General features: G+C 42.0%; 1 protein-coding gene across 1 annotated transcript; it reads left to right on the forward strand.

Annotated features, from left to right (window-relative positions):
* The first annotated feature begins 628 nt into the window (after positions 1-628).
* nras (NRAS proto-oncogene, GTPase) lies at positions 629-16,320 on the forward strand. Its single transcript, XM_088920970.1, has 6 exons — positions 629-835; positions 8,246-8,373; positions 8,749-8,927; positions 9,290-9,449; positions 10,302-10,425; positions 11,076-16,320. The coding sequence occupies exons 2-5, from the start codon at positions 8,263-8,265 to the stop codon at positions 10,419-10,421; spliced, it is 570 nt and encodes a 189-aa protein (XP_088777096.1). The 5' UTR covers positions 629-835; positions 8,246-8,262; the 3' UTR covers positions 10,422-10,425; positions 11,076-16,320.
* The last annotated feature ends 1,203 nt before the right edge of the window (positions 16,321-17,523 follow it).

Below are 17,523 nucleotides of genomic sequence, written 5' to 3' on the forward strand. Positions count from 1 at the left end.
AACGTTGTGTTTTCTCTCTTCTCTTTTCAGCATGGAATAAACCTTTACTTGTTCCTCTGCAAAATATTCAACGTAGCTTTTTAATTTGTAATGCATCTAACAATTGCATTTTCAATTCTGCACATTGATAATTATGTAACAACGTGAGTGTAGCGAATAAATAAACCGATTCTATTCTTGTGCGTTAAAATGTTTCGAAGCTAGGCGTAAAAAAATGCATTATTAGTGTTAATCTAAACTCTAAACCAACTGACAACTTCTTACTAAGAAGAGAGAGATCTCATTTTTGAAGGTAGGTACTTTTTTAAAAAGATGAGACATTTTAAGGCATAAGTTAAACCTTTTTTTTTTGGCCAAACTCTTCACTCATATATATATCTGAAATGGTAAGAAACCATTGAGAAAACAATTCCTTGCGGTGCAGTTTGAATTTTAAAAATACAAATCCCACAATCCCGTGCGCCAAATAACTTGGCTTTTAGAAAAGCACATGTGTTCACCCATATTTTGGAAAAAATATATATAGAAAATTAATTTGATTAAACTTTTGAAAAATCCTAATAAAGTTAAGGATTCAAAAGACCAAGCGACGCAGGCAGTTGGGTGAGCAGCTATCTGCGAGGTCCTTGCGGACTGGGTGTGTCTCCTGGAGGCAGGAAGTTGAGCGCACGGCCGAGCTCGTTGTAGTGTTGGGAGTTCGTTAACGCTGTTATTGAATAACAACGGCAAAATGGTCGGTTTCAGATTAATTTCTTTGGCGATTAGTCGAAATTAAATCACGTGTGTTGCTAAACGAAGTTTTATCGCGAGCGACTGCAAAAAAAGACTAAAAAAGGTAAGTTTTTTAAAAAAACGTTTTATTCGTAATAATTGTTGCAGTCGTATGGAATTTCTTTTTATTGTTATGACTGACCGGTTGTGCTATCTTAAGCAAAACAATAAATATTTATACACAGTTTATTCAGTAAAATAATTTCTCCCACACAAGTAACGCTGCTCATTTTACGCTCCCGCTACCATAGCGCCACCCATTTTCTGAAACTGTGCTCCAAGGAGCATAAAACAACTGAATTTCTACTAATAATGTAGAAAACGAAAAGTATCGTCTTTCTAGGAAAACGTAGGTGAACGAGGGTGATGTAATCTTAGATAACACAGGGCTCCGGCTCTGCCTGAAGTCGTGATGTAAGTCCATTTAAAGTTTACGTGCTCCCGGGTCGGCGTTGCATAATGGAGTAGCTATCTTGTCAGGTATATCTGAAGCGAACCCACTGTTCGCCTTTTGGTGTTGGCTTCAGCAAGATGCATTCCTGTGTGTGTTCCTCACGGTCCTGTACAGGTTTAACGAAAGTAACTGTTGGCCTATGGGCATTTGGATACTAGTGTCTAATGTCGAAGAACGCAAGAGAGTATGATGTAAGTTTTCAACAGGGTATAGTTGTCTACAGTCACGGTTGACTTCTCAATATTTAGAATAGGCAGATTTCTGGAGCTGTGCGCTAAAGGACAATGCAGGCATAACCATTTTAGAAAGAGTCTGAGGTGCAGAGCTATTAAGCAATGAACGTCCAGTCGTGGGGGTTGGGGGAAAATGCTGAAAGTAGACATACATTTCTTTAAAATATAAAATAGTTTATATCTAACTCTGTGCATGCTCATATGTTTTCCAATCTACTAAATCTGTAGAGTGAAACACTCAAGACAACGTGTGTATTATGAATTAGTGCTATGAGCAAAAGGTTCTAAGTGAAGCAAAAACATTTGCGAGGGTGGGCTTTGGCAGCTGTATGTTTGAACATGGCAAGAACTTTTCAGTGTTTGCTACCAGATCAGTTTTCTTCTGGGCCTCCTTGAACAGGAGCTTTTGTGTGTGATTGCAGTTTCTCTGTGGCCTGTTAAAGCATTACTAGCTGCTACCAGAAATATTTTGTGTTGGACTCTGAGCAAGTGTGGTTTGTGTGTGCTGCGCTAATATACCCACGCCCAAAGGAGGCTCCACAGCCGAAATGTTGTTTCCTTTCTTCTCTTTTCAGCATGGAATAAACCTATTACTTGTTCCTTTGCAATGTGCCGATTGTATACATATTGTGATAATCATAATTGTATGACTAAGTGATGGGGTGTTCAGTGTATCAGTCTGGGCTATTTCAAGCCCACAAGGACTCTGAGCACTAGCAGCTCCATACTGTGTCCCCTGTAAGGAGGTAAGTGCCTGGAGATCCGGGGCTTCGGTGTCTTCTCGGGCTAGCGGTATTTCTGTCTTTGGGAAGCCAGTTAGTAAAATCAGAAGACCAATTCTTTTAATGAGAACATAAAATGTTGCAAAGGACAGGAGGCCTTTCAGTCTTTCTAGCTGAGACAGTTGCCTGCAACAAACTAAATTAATAATCCTTATCTTTAAACAGCGCTTTTCTGGACACTCCACTCAAAGTGCTTTACAGGTAATGGAAACTCCCGGACTCCCGAGAACTCTCCAAGACCTGATTCGGAAATCTCATCCAGTCTTTTCTTGAAGGATCCAAAACAGTTTTTGTTTCTTGCTTGTTGGATCCAGTTATTTAATTTCTGTCCATGTGGGGCTGGTTTTACAGAGCCTTACAGGTGTGCTTTTTTTGTTTGTGTTGATCACCTTGTCCAATCTTGTTCTGTCCACAATTCACCAGACTGTTTCATGTAGAATAAAGAATGCTCTGTCGATCATTTTGTACACTGTGCTTTTCATGTGAGGAGCATTTCCAAAGTTTTCTGAATGGGTGGGCTTTCCTGTGACAACCATTTAAAGTTAAAAAAGGATCGAAAGTGTTACAGGCCATTGTGCAAGACATGCTTTTGTAGTTCACGTTGATGGCTTCAGAGAGCTCAAGTGTGGTTTAAATGAGTCGGTTATCCAGCATCATCTACATTTCGTGTCACAGTCCACTTCCTCTGTCTATTCTGGGTGACTGTCTGTTACAGATTCTTTTTATGGTTTTAATTGAGCTGATGCTCTCTCCAGAAACCTGCAGCTGTGAGAAAGGAGGCAGTGCTTCATGACGTGGTCAGACTCGGGGTTCAAGTGTGTCTCGGCACCTCTGCCACCTTGATATACAGGCACCAGAGCCCCCTTTTTTGTCTCTGCCTATCCAGCTGCCAGTGTTGGAGAATCTTTGAGAATCCAGTGGTGCACAAGTTAAATCGTTCTGCAGATGAACGTCAGGACAGGAAGAAACTGATTAGTTACTGTGTAGTGTGAAAGGTGATTTTAGGGGAAAATAAAAAAAAAAACTTAGGGAGACCAGGATCAGCTAATGCTGGATAGCAAACAATTAAGGTCTGCCTTCTTTGATTTCTATTTTTTTTTCCTTTGCAAACTTTGATCCATTATACAAATCCAGTGCTAATTTAGTATTTCGCTAAGTGGAAATCAATCTTGATTACAGAGTTGCCCATTGTGTGTCTGTAGAATATGCTTTTATTAGCATGTGTTTTGCAAGTGTGTGAGTATAAAGTTCATCTACTGAATAGCTACTGTTTTTGCACTTTGGTTTTGGTTTAAGTGAAGCAGTTAAAATAGTAACTCCAAACATCTGTCTGTGCAGATAGGACTACAAGATCCTATAGGTTTTAAAACATGGAATAAACAACACTGCTTTGAAGTTGGTGTCTAAACAGTTTCTGTGCACCCCAATTGAGTAACTATTACAGTGGGTGTTGCATTACTCCAACGTTGCAGGCCATCTGTGATGTCACCTTACTAGATCTACCCAGCTTAAGGATTTAATCATTATATGATGATATGGCACATTGAGGTCTCTCTATGCACTGAGTGATCCATGGGTCAGTTTGAATCGGCCCTTTTAGTTTGAAATCTTGAAGCGGGCCAGCAGCCACATCACCCTGCAACTCACAACCGGCAACCCACTGAAGCTAAGCAGGTGTGAGCCTGGTTAGTACCTGGATGGGAGACCTCCTGGGAAAAACTAAGGTTGCTGCTGGAAGAGGTGTTAGTGAGGCCAGCAGGGGGCGCTCACCCTGTGGTCCAGGTGGGTCCTAATGTGACGGGGACACTATACTGTAAATAAGCGCCGTCTTTCGGATGAGATGTAAAACCGAGGTCCTGACTCTCTGTGGTCATTAAAAATCCCAGGGTGTTTCTCGAAAAGAGTAGGGGTGTAACCCCAGCGTCCTGGCCAAATTTCCCATGCCTCCTAATAATCCACCTCTATGAATTGGCTACATTACTTTGTTCTCCTTTCCCCCCCTCCCACTCCGATGGCAGGCGGAGTGACGCACCAGTTGGAGTATCCTCGGTCGCAGTTAATGGCAACGTCAGCCCAAAGATTTGGTTCAAACCACCAAATGGAGACTGGTGTGCCGACACCTGCTGATGCGGGATTCATGTTAGGAAAGAGAGAGAGTTTGAAATCTTGAAGTGATTATGGATCTCTTATTGCAAAAGGAAATTTATGGCAGTCTTCTTTGCGTTCATCTAAAATCCATCTATGTGACCCTGTAATTTTAAGCATGATGAACATGAAAATTAAAATTCTGTGGTTTATGGTGTGAAAATTTGTGGCTTCTGTCTCTTTAGCTGGTCTTGCCACTAGGTGGCAGCAGTGTTCTTTCCACCTATTGCACAGCTAGGTTCTTGATGAATTTAAGTAGAACTCGCACTTTCTACAGTGAGAACATACAGTAACATAGTAAATGGGCTTGATGAACCGATAGCGGGGTTTGACACATGGCGTTCTGATTATTTTTCCTGCCTGTATGGGTCTTTGATTTCTGGTTTGCAGTCCTGCATGCACTTTTCAAAACGCATTCCTTGGTGTGGCACAGGTGAGTGCAGGGGCGTGTCCTCATGACTGCTGTCTGATTTCACACTGCCGCGAGAGAAGAGCTCTGCATTGTGAATTTTTATGCTACCATGTGGTGTAAAAAAAAAAATCTAAAACTTGGGAACAATTCTGCTCTAAACGCGGGTCTCCCTCCCAGTCTCCACCTGCCGTGTAGTGCACGGTTTCTGCTCTAGCCCGTCAGGAGTACAGGAGCAAGGTGGTCAGCCTAGGCTGCAGAGTAAGGACCACACCTTTCATCCAGGGCTGTGGCCATCAGCACAGTGCTTATAGGAAGATATTACTGAGCAGCCTTTGGACAAAGCACACTGGAAACATCCCCCCAAGAATTGGGGAATAAGTGAAATGGGGGAATTTTTGTGTAATAGTTGGTTTACTTGTCCTTATTCTATGGAGTCCTTACATCTGGGATCTCCTGGCGTATAGCTGCAGAGCCCTGGAACAGCAGGCTTTATAGGTGGCCTTTGATTTGCCACTTTCTAAATCCCTGGAGCAGTTGAATGCCGATCAGTTAAATAGGTGATGTGTTTAAGTCATTTAGGGATCATTTGGAACAAAAATCAGAATATGCTTGAGTCCTCAAGGATCACTGTTCTCTACGCAGAAACAATATTTGCTTGATTTGAAGAATTGCTTAAAACAAGTTTTCCTATTTTTAAAATGTCGGGTGATTTAGGGTCAGGTATGAGAAAAAGTGGATTGGGACTCTCCAGGACCAGGGATGGCTGTCGGACCCAGGGACAGAGACACTCAGTCAGCTTCTGGTATGGGGGGCCGTGACAGCCTGCCCCTCCAGTCATTAACAGGAGGGAATCCTGGCCTCCGGCGAGTGTACAAGAGCCTCGCTCCAGGCTCTCAGCTTTCTTCTGCCTCAGCCCCATCTGAAACGAGGGAACTTTGACATTCGGCTTAGCAGGCAGTACACGCTTCCCTGCCTGATGGATCAGAAATAGATTTTAACATCCATACTCAGAGTGGGCACTGAGTTTGTCCAGCAGCTGAGAGGTTCTCTTATCTGGCATTTACATAGTGTAATGGAGGAAGCCAGCTACAGCCTGCTGAAGAACGAGAGAGCCTGAAATTGACATAATTGGGAATTTTTTTTCTTCTGTTCACAGTGCAAGTTGGACTCTGTAATCCAGAGGTCTCAGGTTTCTATTGTGGCTGGGCTTCCCAATATAAACTTCAAATATAGAGACAATATAATGAGATAATGTAGCTTCTTATCTGAATAAGAACACACTTCCATTATCCTAGTCTTGTATTAAATGCTACATTATAGATTTTAACACCCACACTTTCAAAAGCGTGTTTGATGACCTAAAGAGTGAGCATAGTTTTCTATCAGCTGAGAGATGCTCTTATCTGGCTTTTCTTTATACATTTCACTGAATACAAGTCCAGCTCTTAACACCTCCCCACAGAGCTCTCTAACACTCGCTTGCAGACTTGCAATCAGGGCAGGAGTCCAGGATAATCCAGTAATTCCCCAACATTACTGATTTTTTTTCCATACCCCAAACATGCATTTCCTGGTTTAACCTGCTGAGGGAAGCAGTAATTTACTCTTATTCATTTATGTTCTTCAGACAGTTCTAAATAGTTGTTTTGAGTTTTATTTCATTATATATTTTAAAATTAGCAGGTTATTTAATTGATGTAAGTTACAGGTGGCGGTCCACTGCAGCTGGCTGGGCATTTGACTCCTGACCCATGTGGTTAACAGACTCCATACCCATCAAAATGGGCTTCGATGAAGTGTGTAGAACACATTTGTATATAAAACAATTTCAGAGGTACAAAGTCTCTTTTCAGACCACAGAGAAACTGATGTTTCCTGTCTTTTAACACTCTAGTCTAAAAGACCCAGTGTACTGGGCGCAGGTCCTTCTCGGAGAAGAATGGAACTATGTGCCTTAATGGGAAGTAAAAGGATTTAATTGGCCAGATTGTAGAGGACACTTAATCTCTCCGGCTGCCTTCAGCAGGTACTGTGGTGAGAGAAAATGTGATGTTGCTCTGCATTGCAAGATGCGTTGTGCAAGAACTTTATCCTGTTGGCCAAATCTGCAGCTGCAGAGCCTGACTGCTGGGGAATCCAGTTACTTGGTGCCCTGTAAATGCATCAGGTGAGAAATATTTCTGAGCTGCTGTGTGGCATTGGAGTAGGAAGTATTTCACAGCCCCACAGTAGATGAACTTCAATGATGGGCGAAGAATTGCTCAGCTAAAGAGTTAATATCTACCGTTTTCAATTTTTGATTCTGTGTCTTGGTTTTTATAGTTCTTAAATATTTAGAACACCACTATTGCTACAATATTGGTCTTGGTGAATGACTTTGTGCATTATACTTCTTGCTTTTATCTACTGAACATTAGAAACCTGTTATTGTTGGGTTAAAATTTGTATCCTGGTATTGCCTCTACTGAATGAGCAACTTAAGGCCTGGGGTTTTTCCATAGTCAAATGGATACTCACAGGTGTTTATCCATTATAGCAAAAGCATAGGAGTTTTGCTTTCCTTTTTCAGTAGGTTGAGCAACATGAAGTAGCACTGCATTCAGTCTACCAGTCCAGTGTTACTGTGCCCTTTTCCGCCTAAGGCAACTGTTAAAAGGGGTTTATGTTGTTCCTGAATTGTAGACGGGAGCTCTAGATGAAAAGACTTCTGTTAGTGCTAAATAAAATTCACAAACAGTCCATAGAACATCTGGACAGCCTGCACAGTCTGACAAATTATTGCTTTCCTCAGCAGACTAAACCAGGAATGCTTTAGGGGTACAGGAAAAAATTGGTAATGTTGGAGAATTGTTGCATTGTTTTGGAATCCTGGGCTGACTGCAAGTCACTGTTAGAGCAGCTTGTGGGGAGGTATTAAGAGCTAGATTGGTAATAAGCGATTCCTGTGTTTGGAGTTTACAGTATTACAAAATGCCATAGTATTACAGAGTGTTACAGCAAGAGATAACCATATTGATGTTACAAAGTGTTGAGTGTTACAATGTCAGCATTACAGATATCCTGTGCCAGGAAATACTGGAGCTGATGATGCAAAGTCATGGCAGACTATTGCTTTTATCAAAATCTGCATTCGTCTCCAGTTGCTGGAAGGATAGAGCCCTGCAGGTTTATGGGGATCAGATCTGTAACACCCTAATGGTCAAAGACCAATGGCATCGTTTGATCAGTGTCATTGGGGACAGACCCCTCTGTCACTCTGTTTTTTCTTCCACAAGGGGATGCTGAAGGCTGATCTAGCATGGTGAATTGCAGTAAACCTCAATCGAATTGTAAAGCACATTGGAGCATGAGAGTACTGAAAACTAGTAAAATTCAGGAAAACCGTTTCTCCATGACCCAAGCGTGGGAAAATGACCTTGACCCTTACAGGTGTGTTTCTCTGGTGCAGGACGGGGTTGCGTTGAGATGACGGAGTACAAACTGGTGGTGGTGGGAGCTGGAGGAGTGGGAAAAAGCGCCTTGACCATCCAGCTCATACAGAACCACTTTGTAGATGAGTATGACCCCACCATTGAGGTAGGTACTGACCACCTTATCCCATCTTCTCTTCATCAGATTTCTAAGTCCAGACTCCTGATTTCTACTTCTGCCTGTGGGTCCTTGTTTTGATACTGGTCCTGAAGTAGCCCCCTGATTTGTCTTTCAAGATAAATCCTGGTATCATCCCCTTCTTAATTATCTTTTTCCAAGGCCCATGTCAAGTGCATTGACACTTTATTGTGCATTGATCCTTTAAGAATGAGAATAAATCTTGTTCACTTCTTTGAACAGATTCCAGAGCAATTAAATATAAATTATATTGCTCTCCGCAACGCAGTTCATCATATTGGTAATGTATAATGTATACTATAGTTTTAACATCCATCGTTCTCTTTTTACATTGTACCCCAGGACTCCTACAGAAAGCAGGTGGTGATTGATGGGGAGACATGCCTGCTGGACATCCTGGACACTGCTGGTCAAGAGGAGTACAGTGCCATGAGGGACCAGTACATGCGAACAGGAGAGGGATTCCTGTGTGTCTTTGCAATCAACAACAGCAAGTCCTTCGCTGACATCCACCTGTACAGGTCAGAGAACAACCTGCAGCCTACCTCTCCTTCTCTATTGGCTTTCAGAAAATCTGAAAGTGCTTAAACATAAAAAAAGCAAGGTTATTGTGCCATTTCCTTTAGTCGTTGAGCTGTGAGACCATGGGATAAAAAAATCCCACTGAACATCAGAATTGTTTTCTACTGAGAACAGCACAGTGTCCTGCCAGTTTGGTTCTACATTTGTTGACCTCTCAACTTGACTAACTGATTGCTGTAAGCATGGTTTGATTTTCATGTTCAGTTGTAATTACGAGGGCAGAAATTGTTTAGCCAGAGTTTTATCTCCTGCTTTGGTGCTTACTCAGGAAAAAACCACGGAGTCTCTTGTTATCCTGTAGGGAGCAGATCAAGAGGGTGAAGGACTCGGATGACGTGCCCATGGTGCTTGTGGGCAATAAGTGTGACCTGCCAACGCGGACTGTGGACACGAAGCAGGCGCAGGAGCTGGCTCGAAGTTACGGCATCGAGTTTGTGGAGACGTCGGCTAAAACCAGACAGGTGTGTGGTCGCCCATGACCTGAGAAAAGTGTCCTGAGCTCACGCTTTTTTTCCAGAGAAACATTTCATGACAAACCTCATTTCGTAGGGCCTTATTAAAGTCGTGTTAACTAAGGATGGGTAGAAACCAGATACTGCTTTGTCACAATTTGAAGATGATGCAGCACTACACCGTGCATAGGTTGGCATTTGCAGTTTTTGTGTATTAGGCAGGGCAAAGGAATTCTAAAATTGTAAATTTTTAAGAGACTAATAACTATTACCAATATATGATGGATTAAGCTGGGAATGTTCGGATATAAACCAGGTCTAGGTGGCTTTTCAGCTTTGTATTTTTTTCCCCAAAGTGCAGAAGTAACTGTTATAACATGATGAGCATTAAAAGGTCAATGAACAGGTCATTTGAAGCCAATTGTGAAACACAAACTTGGATTTAGTTTTGTTGACTGGAAGCTTGTTTAACACAGTTGCTTTCAATGTAGCTCACTTAGTGTGTACATTATATTAGTCCTCTAAAACTGTTTATTGGGGACACTCTTTAAAGTGGATTAGGCAAGTATATTATTTGATGACTGGTTTATCCTATACTTTTATACTATGTTTTTTGCTCACCTGCTGCAGTGCAGTTAGCTTTCATATGGTAGAAATCCTTAGTGCTCAAGGTGGATATATGATTAACACAGGAGGGGGACTTCAGGCGCAAAGGCTGGTTTTCTGTTAAGATAATTAACAAGTAAAATAGGTTCATCTGAAATCTGAATGTCCAATGGAGGGCCAAGATCAGTTAGGAGTAGTGACCCACAGTTTAGCTCCAGTTCTCCTGTAACCCCCTTGCTGTGTGTGTGTGTGCAGGGAGTGGAAGACGCTTTCTACACTCTGGTTCGGGAGATCAGGCATTACCGGATGAAGAAGCTGAACAGCCGTGAGGACCGGAAACAGGGCTGTATGGGGGTGTCCTGCAGCGTGATGTGATCGGGTGAGTCTGCCATTAGGGCAGTGGGTGTCCAACCGCACCCTGACTGCCACAACCAGGGCTCCATGAGCTCCAGGATGAGCATGCTCCAGTAGGACAGGCTGCAGTTGGTCATGAATTAGGGTAGGAATTTGTCCCTAAATGTCACCCTCTTTCCACCTGGGTTTCCAAATACGCGTCTTTGTCCATCTGCATTTGTATTACCATTGACATACCTCCTAGGATGCTCATCCTCTTTTGAGTGTTTGATCCATTAGTTGTTGAGCAAAAGGAAGCTGAAGCCTTATAGTACAGAGAGAGCTTAAGAGCCTACAGACGGACTCCTCTAACACACCCACCAGTCAGCACATTTGTCACCAGCTCCACAGCCCCTCACAGGAGAGCAAACTGATTGGAGAAAAGGAGTGTGTCTTTTTGACAACACCAAGAGCCCTCAAACCCTGTTCAGCCATTTGTGTGCTTCACCTTGTGAATTCCTGATCACACTATCATTCGCTATCTATACTTGGGCTCTTTTAGCTCTAGGTGAATGTGATATACTGCACTATACCTCCCATGGGGAAATGAGCTGTTGCTTTGCCACTTTGTGTTGATTTTTTTAAGTCCATCCTAATTCATCCTGTTGACTATTCTTTGCCATTTCTCCCCTGCAGGGCTAAAGTCATTGCCTCGCCCCCTGCTGGTCGGGCTGGGCCTGGACACAGTGAGCTGCAGTGGAGAGAGAGAGAGGGGCATTACTGTGATTGGATGTGCTGGCAGGTCCTCCTGCTCCCCCTCCCTTGCTTCCTCTGGGCCCTGGGAGCTCCTCCACTGTGCTTCAATTGCTCGATCACCTTGGGTTCTGTTCTCAACTTCCCTGGCCAGGCGAGCACCACTGTGGAGTCTGTAGCCCTCGTGTTCCCCCCCCCCCCCCCCCGTCCTTTTCTGTACCCAACCTTGAGACTCCAGAGACACCAGAGATTCCAGCAACGTCATCCATCACTATCCCAGCTGCTCGGCAACTGCCAGATTAGCCAACCCACTGCTCATGGTTTTTGGTTTCAGCGTTTGCTGATAAAAACCCATTAGAGTTCCAGTTGTGCTCGTTTATCTCTACATCTACATGCAAGTGGCCTGTATGTGATGAACTTATTTAATTTTTTTGTACATTTTTTTGAATCTATAGATTATTTTTAAGCCTGACACATCTGCCACACTGTTATAATCTTTGAATTATTCAGGAGTAGTTTCTTGAGTAAAAGCTTTTGAGTTTTACGGTTTCCCCTGTTATGAAGTACCAGTGGCTTCTATGATACAGACTGAAAAAGAAAAATAAGTCACCCGGATGCCTTTTGCCTTAAAGTGTGCTAATTACAGCACGGCTTTGTTTGGTTACTGCTTACATCTCAGACCTTAGTGATTCCTCTTTAATTTTTTTCAACTTTCCTCTTTAATAAGAGCTAGTTGTGCTATAGAATTGCATACCTCTGAGGCTGACAAGTTAGTTGTCAAGATGTATCCAGGAAAATTCAGTTGATTTGGGTTAATCTTGACCATGCCTGACAAGACAGTGCCTCAACAGAGGTCCAAAGTAATGTGCTGAAGCATGCCAGTCCCTGTGTTTTTGGTTTTATTTCATTTTGCCCCAAAACATTTCCCAATGTGGCCTGCAATCGCCTCTACCTCAAAGCTTAAATCTGCAAATCCAGTGCACCTCTGCCACAGTGAGTGTGTAGCAGGGCCCAGTTAGGCCATTACTCTTCACCCCATAGGGAGAAACTCAAGTGTGACTAGTAAAAGAATAAAGGTATTTCACAGCACCTGTTTGCATCATTCATCTGTAGACCTAGCTTCTACCTAGTGGTCACTTCAAATCCTGCCTGAAAAAGGGTTTAGTAATCCAGACTAGGAGCAGGCCAAGTCTCCTTGTTTGTTTTAATGGTAGAATGGCTTCTGCATGCCTGTGGGGACATGGAGAAGGAACTGCTCAGCAGTATCTGTGTGCTTCCTGAGGTTAGGCCCTTTTCTGTCCATTGCTGGTCAGCATGAAGGCCTTGAATCTAGAACCACCACTACTGCCCTTTGCAGGCCCTGTGACATCACACAAGGTCTTGCTGATGGTGAAGACAGTTGGTTTCTATCCCAGCTAAAGGGCTCTTTCCCAGGACTTTCCTTGGTATTTGACTGTCACTGCAAAGAAATCAGTCCCCTGTTCTGTTTCTTCTCAAACTGCATAGCTGAGAATTGGAGTGTCCTTTAAAACATGGTCAAACTCAATTCCGAGTGGTCCTGGGGGTTTTCTTGGTTTTGATACAGTCTGGGGAGTCAATTCAATTTCTTTAATTAGATGTATAAAGGATATTTCTTGAGGTTGTTTATGAATGGTTACTAAAAAAAATACACTTCAGTCCACCCAGGTTCCCATAGCACACCAAGCCTGATTAGAAAAATGAGCAATTATACTGTTAATTAGACCAATAATGTGTTACTGAGAGCTCAGGTGGAGCAGAAACCAGAGCCCCAAGCCTTCCAGGAGTTCAGTTGGCTCATCTGCTTTATAAACTAATGGAAAGTGTCCACCTGTGTGATAAGTACTAGACTTTGAATGCAAGATCTGGCATTTCAGGAAGAGATTAAATTCTTCAGATGCAGCTGTTATATGGTTAAGTAAATTGTAGGGAGTCCTTGCTCCCTAATGGAACCCTCTCTGAAGATGCCATATCCTTGCAGAAACCTCTCCCCAAGATGGGAGCACATTTGTTAATGCCATGCCGTCCACTGTTTAAAATGTCCACTTCTTTAGTTAATGCTCTAGGGTTGATTCTTCCTAGTCTTTCCTGAATAAGTTCTTTATAACTAGAAGTTGTAACACCTTATTGTAATGCATCACTATTTTAAGGAGGTGTTTTTTTTTTAAGAATAATTGGAGACTTAATGTTCTGGGCATGCTGAAAAAGCATCCTGGTGTAGAGAATTTAACTGATCCCGGTACTGTTTGCTTAGACAGTTTTTTCCCATACCACTGTACAGAAAAACATCTAGCAGGCAAACTGGCACTGGAAACACAACAGGACAGAATGTGATCTTTAGGTGTTTGCACTTGTATTCTGTTAACAATTTCGTATTGGAGTCACAAGAGTTCACCAGAATGAAGAAGATAACACAGTGCTCTTTGTTCCTGATCTTGGAGAGCTTCAACCTACAGGTTTTATATTCAAACTTCTGAATGATTAAAGATTTTGAGGGTGTTGGACTAAGTTATGCCATTGATTGAGTCATTAAAAGCTCAGAATTAAAGCCCCCAAAACATTGGCTCTCCACTGATATATTGAGGAATTTCAAACATTACCTTACCTTTGAATATATTTAGGCTTTAGAACCTTTTATTGTGACAAGCTGGATAGAGTTGTAAAACTACATTGAAGAAGGCTTGAAGGCACTTTGAAAGTTTCACAATTATATTGCTTCCCTGCTCACTTAATACATTGGCTTTGTGTGGTGAAGTGGACATTTTTAAAATTAGAAAGTCAAAAAAGTGGTCTTTACTAACATGAAGTTTAGAGCAGGAAGGGAGTAAAAAAGCTCCTGTTATTAATATTTCAGACTGAGGCAATCAGACTTTCTTTATGTGCTATAATTAAGTCTCTGAAAGTTAGCCTTGTACAGCTGGGAGGTGTTATTGAAGCCTAGTGCCACAGTATTTTTCTGCAACAGATGATGGGTGAAAACAAGGCTCGCTTCTGAGAGTGTGAGATCTAGTGACTCAGCCTCTGCAGCTGTATGGCCTTTGACGTGCCAGTCAGTGTTTATTTTGAGAGCCCACTGGACAGCTTATCTGGCTCAGTGTTAGTCAGTCAGATCTTCGTTAAGCGGAGGCCTTGATTTGGCATCTGAGAGTTTGATGCTGAATTTCTGGTCTTCATTACAGGTTTCTTATGCTCATTTCCATATCTGATTTCAGAAGTGGGCGGTGAAAAAGCTAAACCCATTATTTTTATGCCATTTTCCTCTACCAGTCCTCTTTGACACTATCCAATGTCAAAGGATAGAAATAATGTTTTTCAAGTGGTAGATATTGTAAGGTTTTCTACATTTAAGGAATGTTATGGAGGGTTTTAATGTGTTAAAAATTAAGAGTTTAAACATTTCCACTAGAATTTTACTATAAAATTGGTCTCCTTCACACAAGTAAACCATGTTCTGCTACAACACTGTTCAATGTGACTGAGCCTCACAAGAGTGTTGTTTAAGAGAACATGTGGTGTTATCACATTTTATCTCGCAGGCTTTGTTCCATTGGGAATGCCAATGACATGACTTCAGATTTGGTGCTGGAAAGATTTGATCACTATGAAAGAAAATGGCTATGCTAGTGTCAGAAGTTTGGGGTTTAGGCCTTCTTTGAGACATTCTGTAACACTGAGGACTTGTTTTAATATCTTGCTCTAATGTACTTGGTTGATTCACATCTGCTATGTGATCAACCTTGGTTTACTTGGGTATTTAAAACCATGTATCTCTCACCTGAGGGTTGCAACAGAATCAAGGATCACCTCCACTGCTGTCCCGCTGAGGCTATTTAAGGTGTATTCATGTACTTATGTGGATGATTTTGGTGAGCACTGGTGTTCTGGATCTAATATATGAAATATCAAATAGGTAATTGTATTACTAAAGTCAAGATGAGCATGTTAAAAAGTGTTCACACAATATCTCTTATATGTTACACCGGTGGTTTACAATTACAAACCTTAAATGAGTATTTTTACATTGTCTGATATTTACACTGAATGTGTAATGTTGAAGTATTCAGTTGAACTTTCATATATGATGTACCCAGGGGATTTCGGTGCATCACTGCAAACATGGTGAAAGTATATCAATATCAATTTAGTGCTTATCGAGGACTAGAATGTGATGCCTCTCAGCCCAGCAAATTGCTACAGGTGATAAGTACAAGTGAAGCTGCACTGAGAATTGAGGGCTGTCTTTCTCCTCTGGTGTGGTGTAATAAAGAGCAGAACAGGCAAGGACAAAGTGTGGAGCCCTGCAAGTCATCCAGAGAGACTGCAGGCCAACGGAGTCTCTTATCTGCATTCTCATCTGGTATTGAGAAGAAAAAAAGATGCACAGACTGAAAATTCTTATTAAAGACATACGCTTGATAGTTTTTGGAAATCCCTGATGGCAGTCATCATTGGCCCTTCTGGATGGAAAGTTCAAACCCTTTTGATTGGAGCTGACAGAGGGGGGACATGGGCACAGCAGCTTTGTCAGGGTGGAGTGTTGAATTATTTTAAACTTCGTGAATTTGGCACCTGTAGCCATCAAAGCATTTTGAGTCGTTTTGGAAACTGAATGCATTAAACAGTTGCCGAGTGCCTTCCTTTTTCTTGTCACGGAATTATCGGACTGCACACATTCCTGTGTGAATTCCTTTTTTGCAGCTGTAATATTAAAGGGAATGTGCATCTTTTCTAGTAAGGTGATGAACAATTCATAGCTGTTTTAACTGCTGCTGTTAATTTGAGGGGGATTTGATGATTGCTTCACATTTAAAGAGTGTTCTCCAGATTACCACTCTCATTGTCTGGGATTCAGTATTTTGCTGTGGCCTTGTATAGTTACATCACAAAAATCCCAGTCGACAGCAGCACCTCTCTGTTCCCACATGCCTCCCTGTGCTCGGGTAAGGGTGCGAATCTACTGACAACTGTGTTCTAAGCTGACTATCACAAGGGCTGCATTCGATTCTGAAAGGTTTGTTTTTACTTTTGCTTCTGTAAATTTGAAGTTGTATAAGACTGTGTGCTTGGATTTGTTGTGCAGTGTAATTGTGACCTGGAATGGTATTATGGTTACGCTTGTATTATAATGCAAAAAATGTAATGCTTAATGAGTAAATTAATTTACTAGAAAGTGTTTTCTTCTTTTTACTCGGCATTGGGTAAGGGTTTCATATATTTCTGCGGGAAACTGTGTGAAGAGTAATAACACAATGGGAGTTGTGATTTGTTTCAATGTTTTTGTGGGTAGAGTTTTATGTAGTGCTTTTGGCTTCTCTGAATGGTCAAGTGATATTACTCCCCCAATTTGAGAGAGGACCATGGAGAGAGAAGCAGTGACGTGGATGGATACATTTTTCTCACACTGACCTTAGTGACCACTACTATAGGGCTAGATTTACTACGGTTCATAACTGCAATCCAGGATGCCCTTATCAAAGACCAGGGGCCCAACCTCACAGTAGCATGAGAAGTATCAGCTCAGTAAGGTGCACAGTTGTGCGTCACTGCTCACATGTGGAGCTCGTTATGTGAATTATTTCCACCTAGGTTAGGGTGAGCAGAATGAAAAGCAGGCTGAAGGGTATGTTGCTTACATATAGACAACAGTTACTGGACCTCTGCTTCACGAGTCGAATTTCTAAAGATCTGTAGATTCAACGAAGACCCTTCAGTGCTGTAAATTTAACTGGTAGCAGGGGAGGCCCCAGGACCATGAGATCTATAAGGGACCATGGCAGTACAGAATAAGATGTCCCATCTTCTTGTTTGGTGTTTTTGAAAGAGTGAGTGGGGTCACAGTCTTGCCCAATATGTTTTCTAGTCCAATTCCTACAGTATAGGGAGGACAAATACAGATATAGATTTTGCCTTCGATACTTTTCTGAATTGGAGACACCCATTATGTAATTTATCTGCCTTATTGGATAGTGCAGCACGTATCATTACTAAATGAAGTTAATAAAATAAATCAACTAACTGAATTAACTGAACTGGCACTTGGTTAGAAGAAATATAATTAGCAGAATTTCAGTTTTATATTACTTGGCCAAATGGTGATAAATCTATTCTTCAGTACTAAAGACACAAGCATTCAGTGTATGTCTTTTGGTAGCGTGTGCATGGCTCTTCGTGAACTTGTGGTCGCGGAGTGTCTCGGTATCTTCCTCATACAGTATGTACGCTCTGTGGACTGCTTTATCTATGAAATCCCCGAGGGCGCGGTTCAGTTGCTATCGTACCGGCTCATCTACTGGCTCAGCGCTAGCCTCTCCGTGCCAGAGCGGTCTGCACTCTGAGACCCCTTAAAATAGCTAATCATGCCTCCTCTGCCTTT

This window comes from Atractosteus spatula, chromosome 7 (assembly GCF_055471065.1).
Source record: "Atractosteus spatula isolate fAtrSpa1 chromosome 7, fAtrSpa1.hap1, whole genome shotgun sequence".
Classification (NCBI taxonomy): Eukaryota; Metazoa; Chordata; class Actinopteri; order Semionotiformes; family Lepisosteidae; genus Atractosteus; species Atractosteus spatula.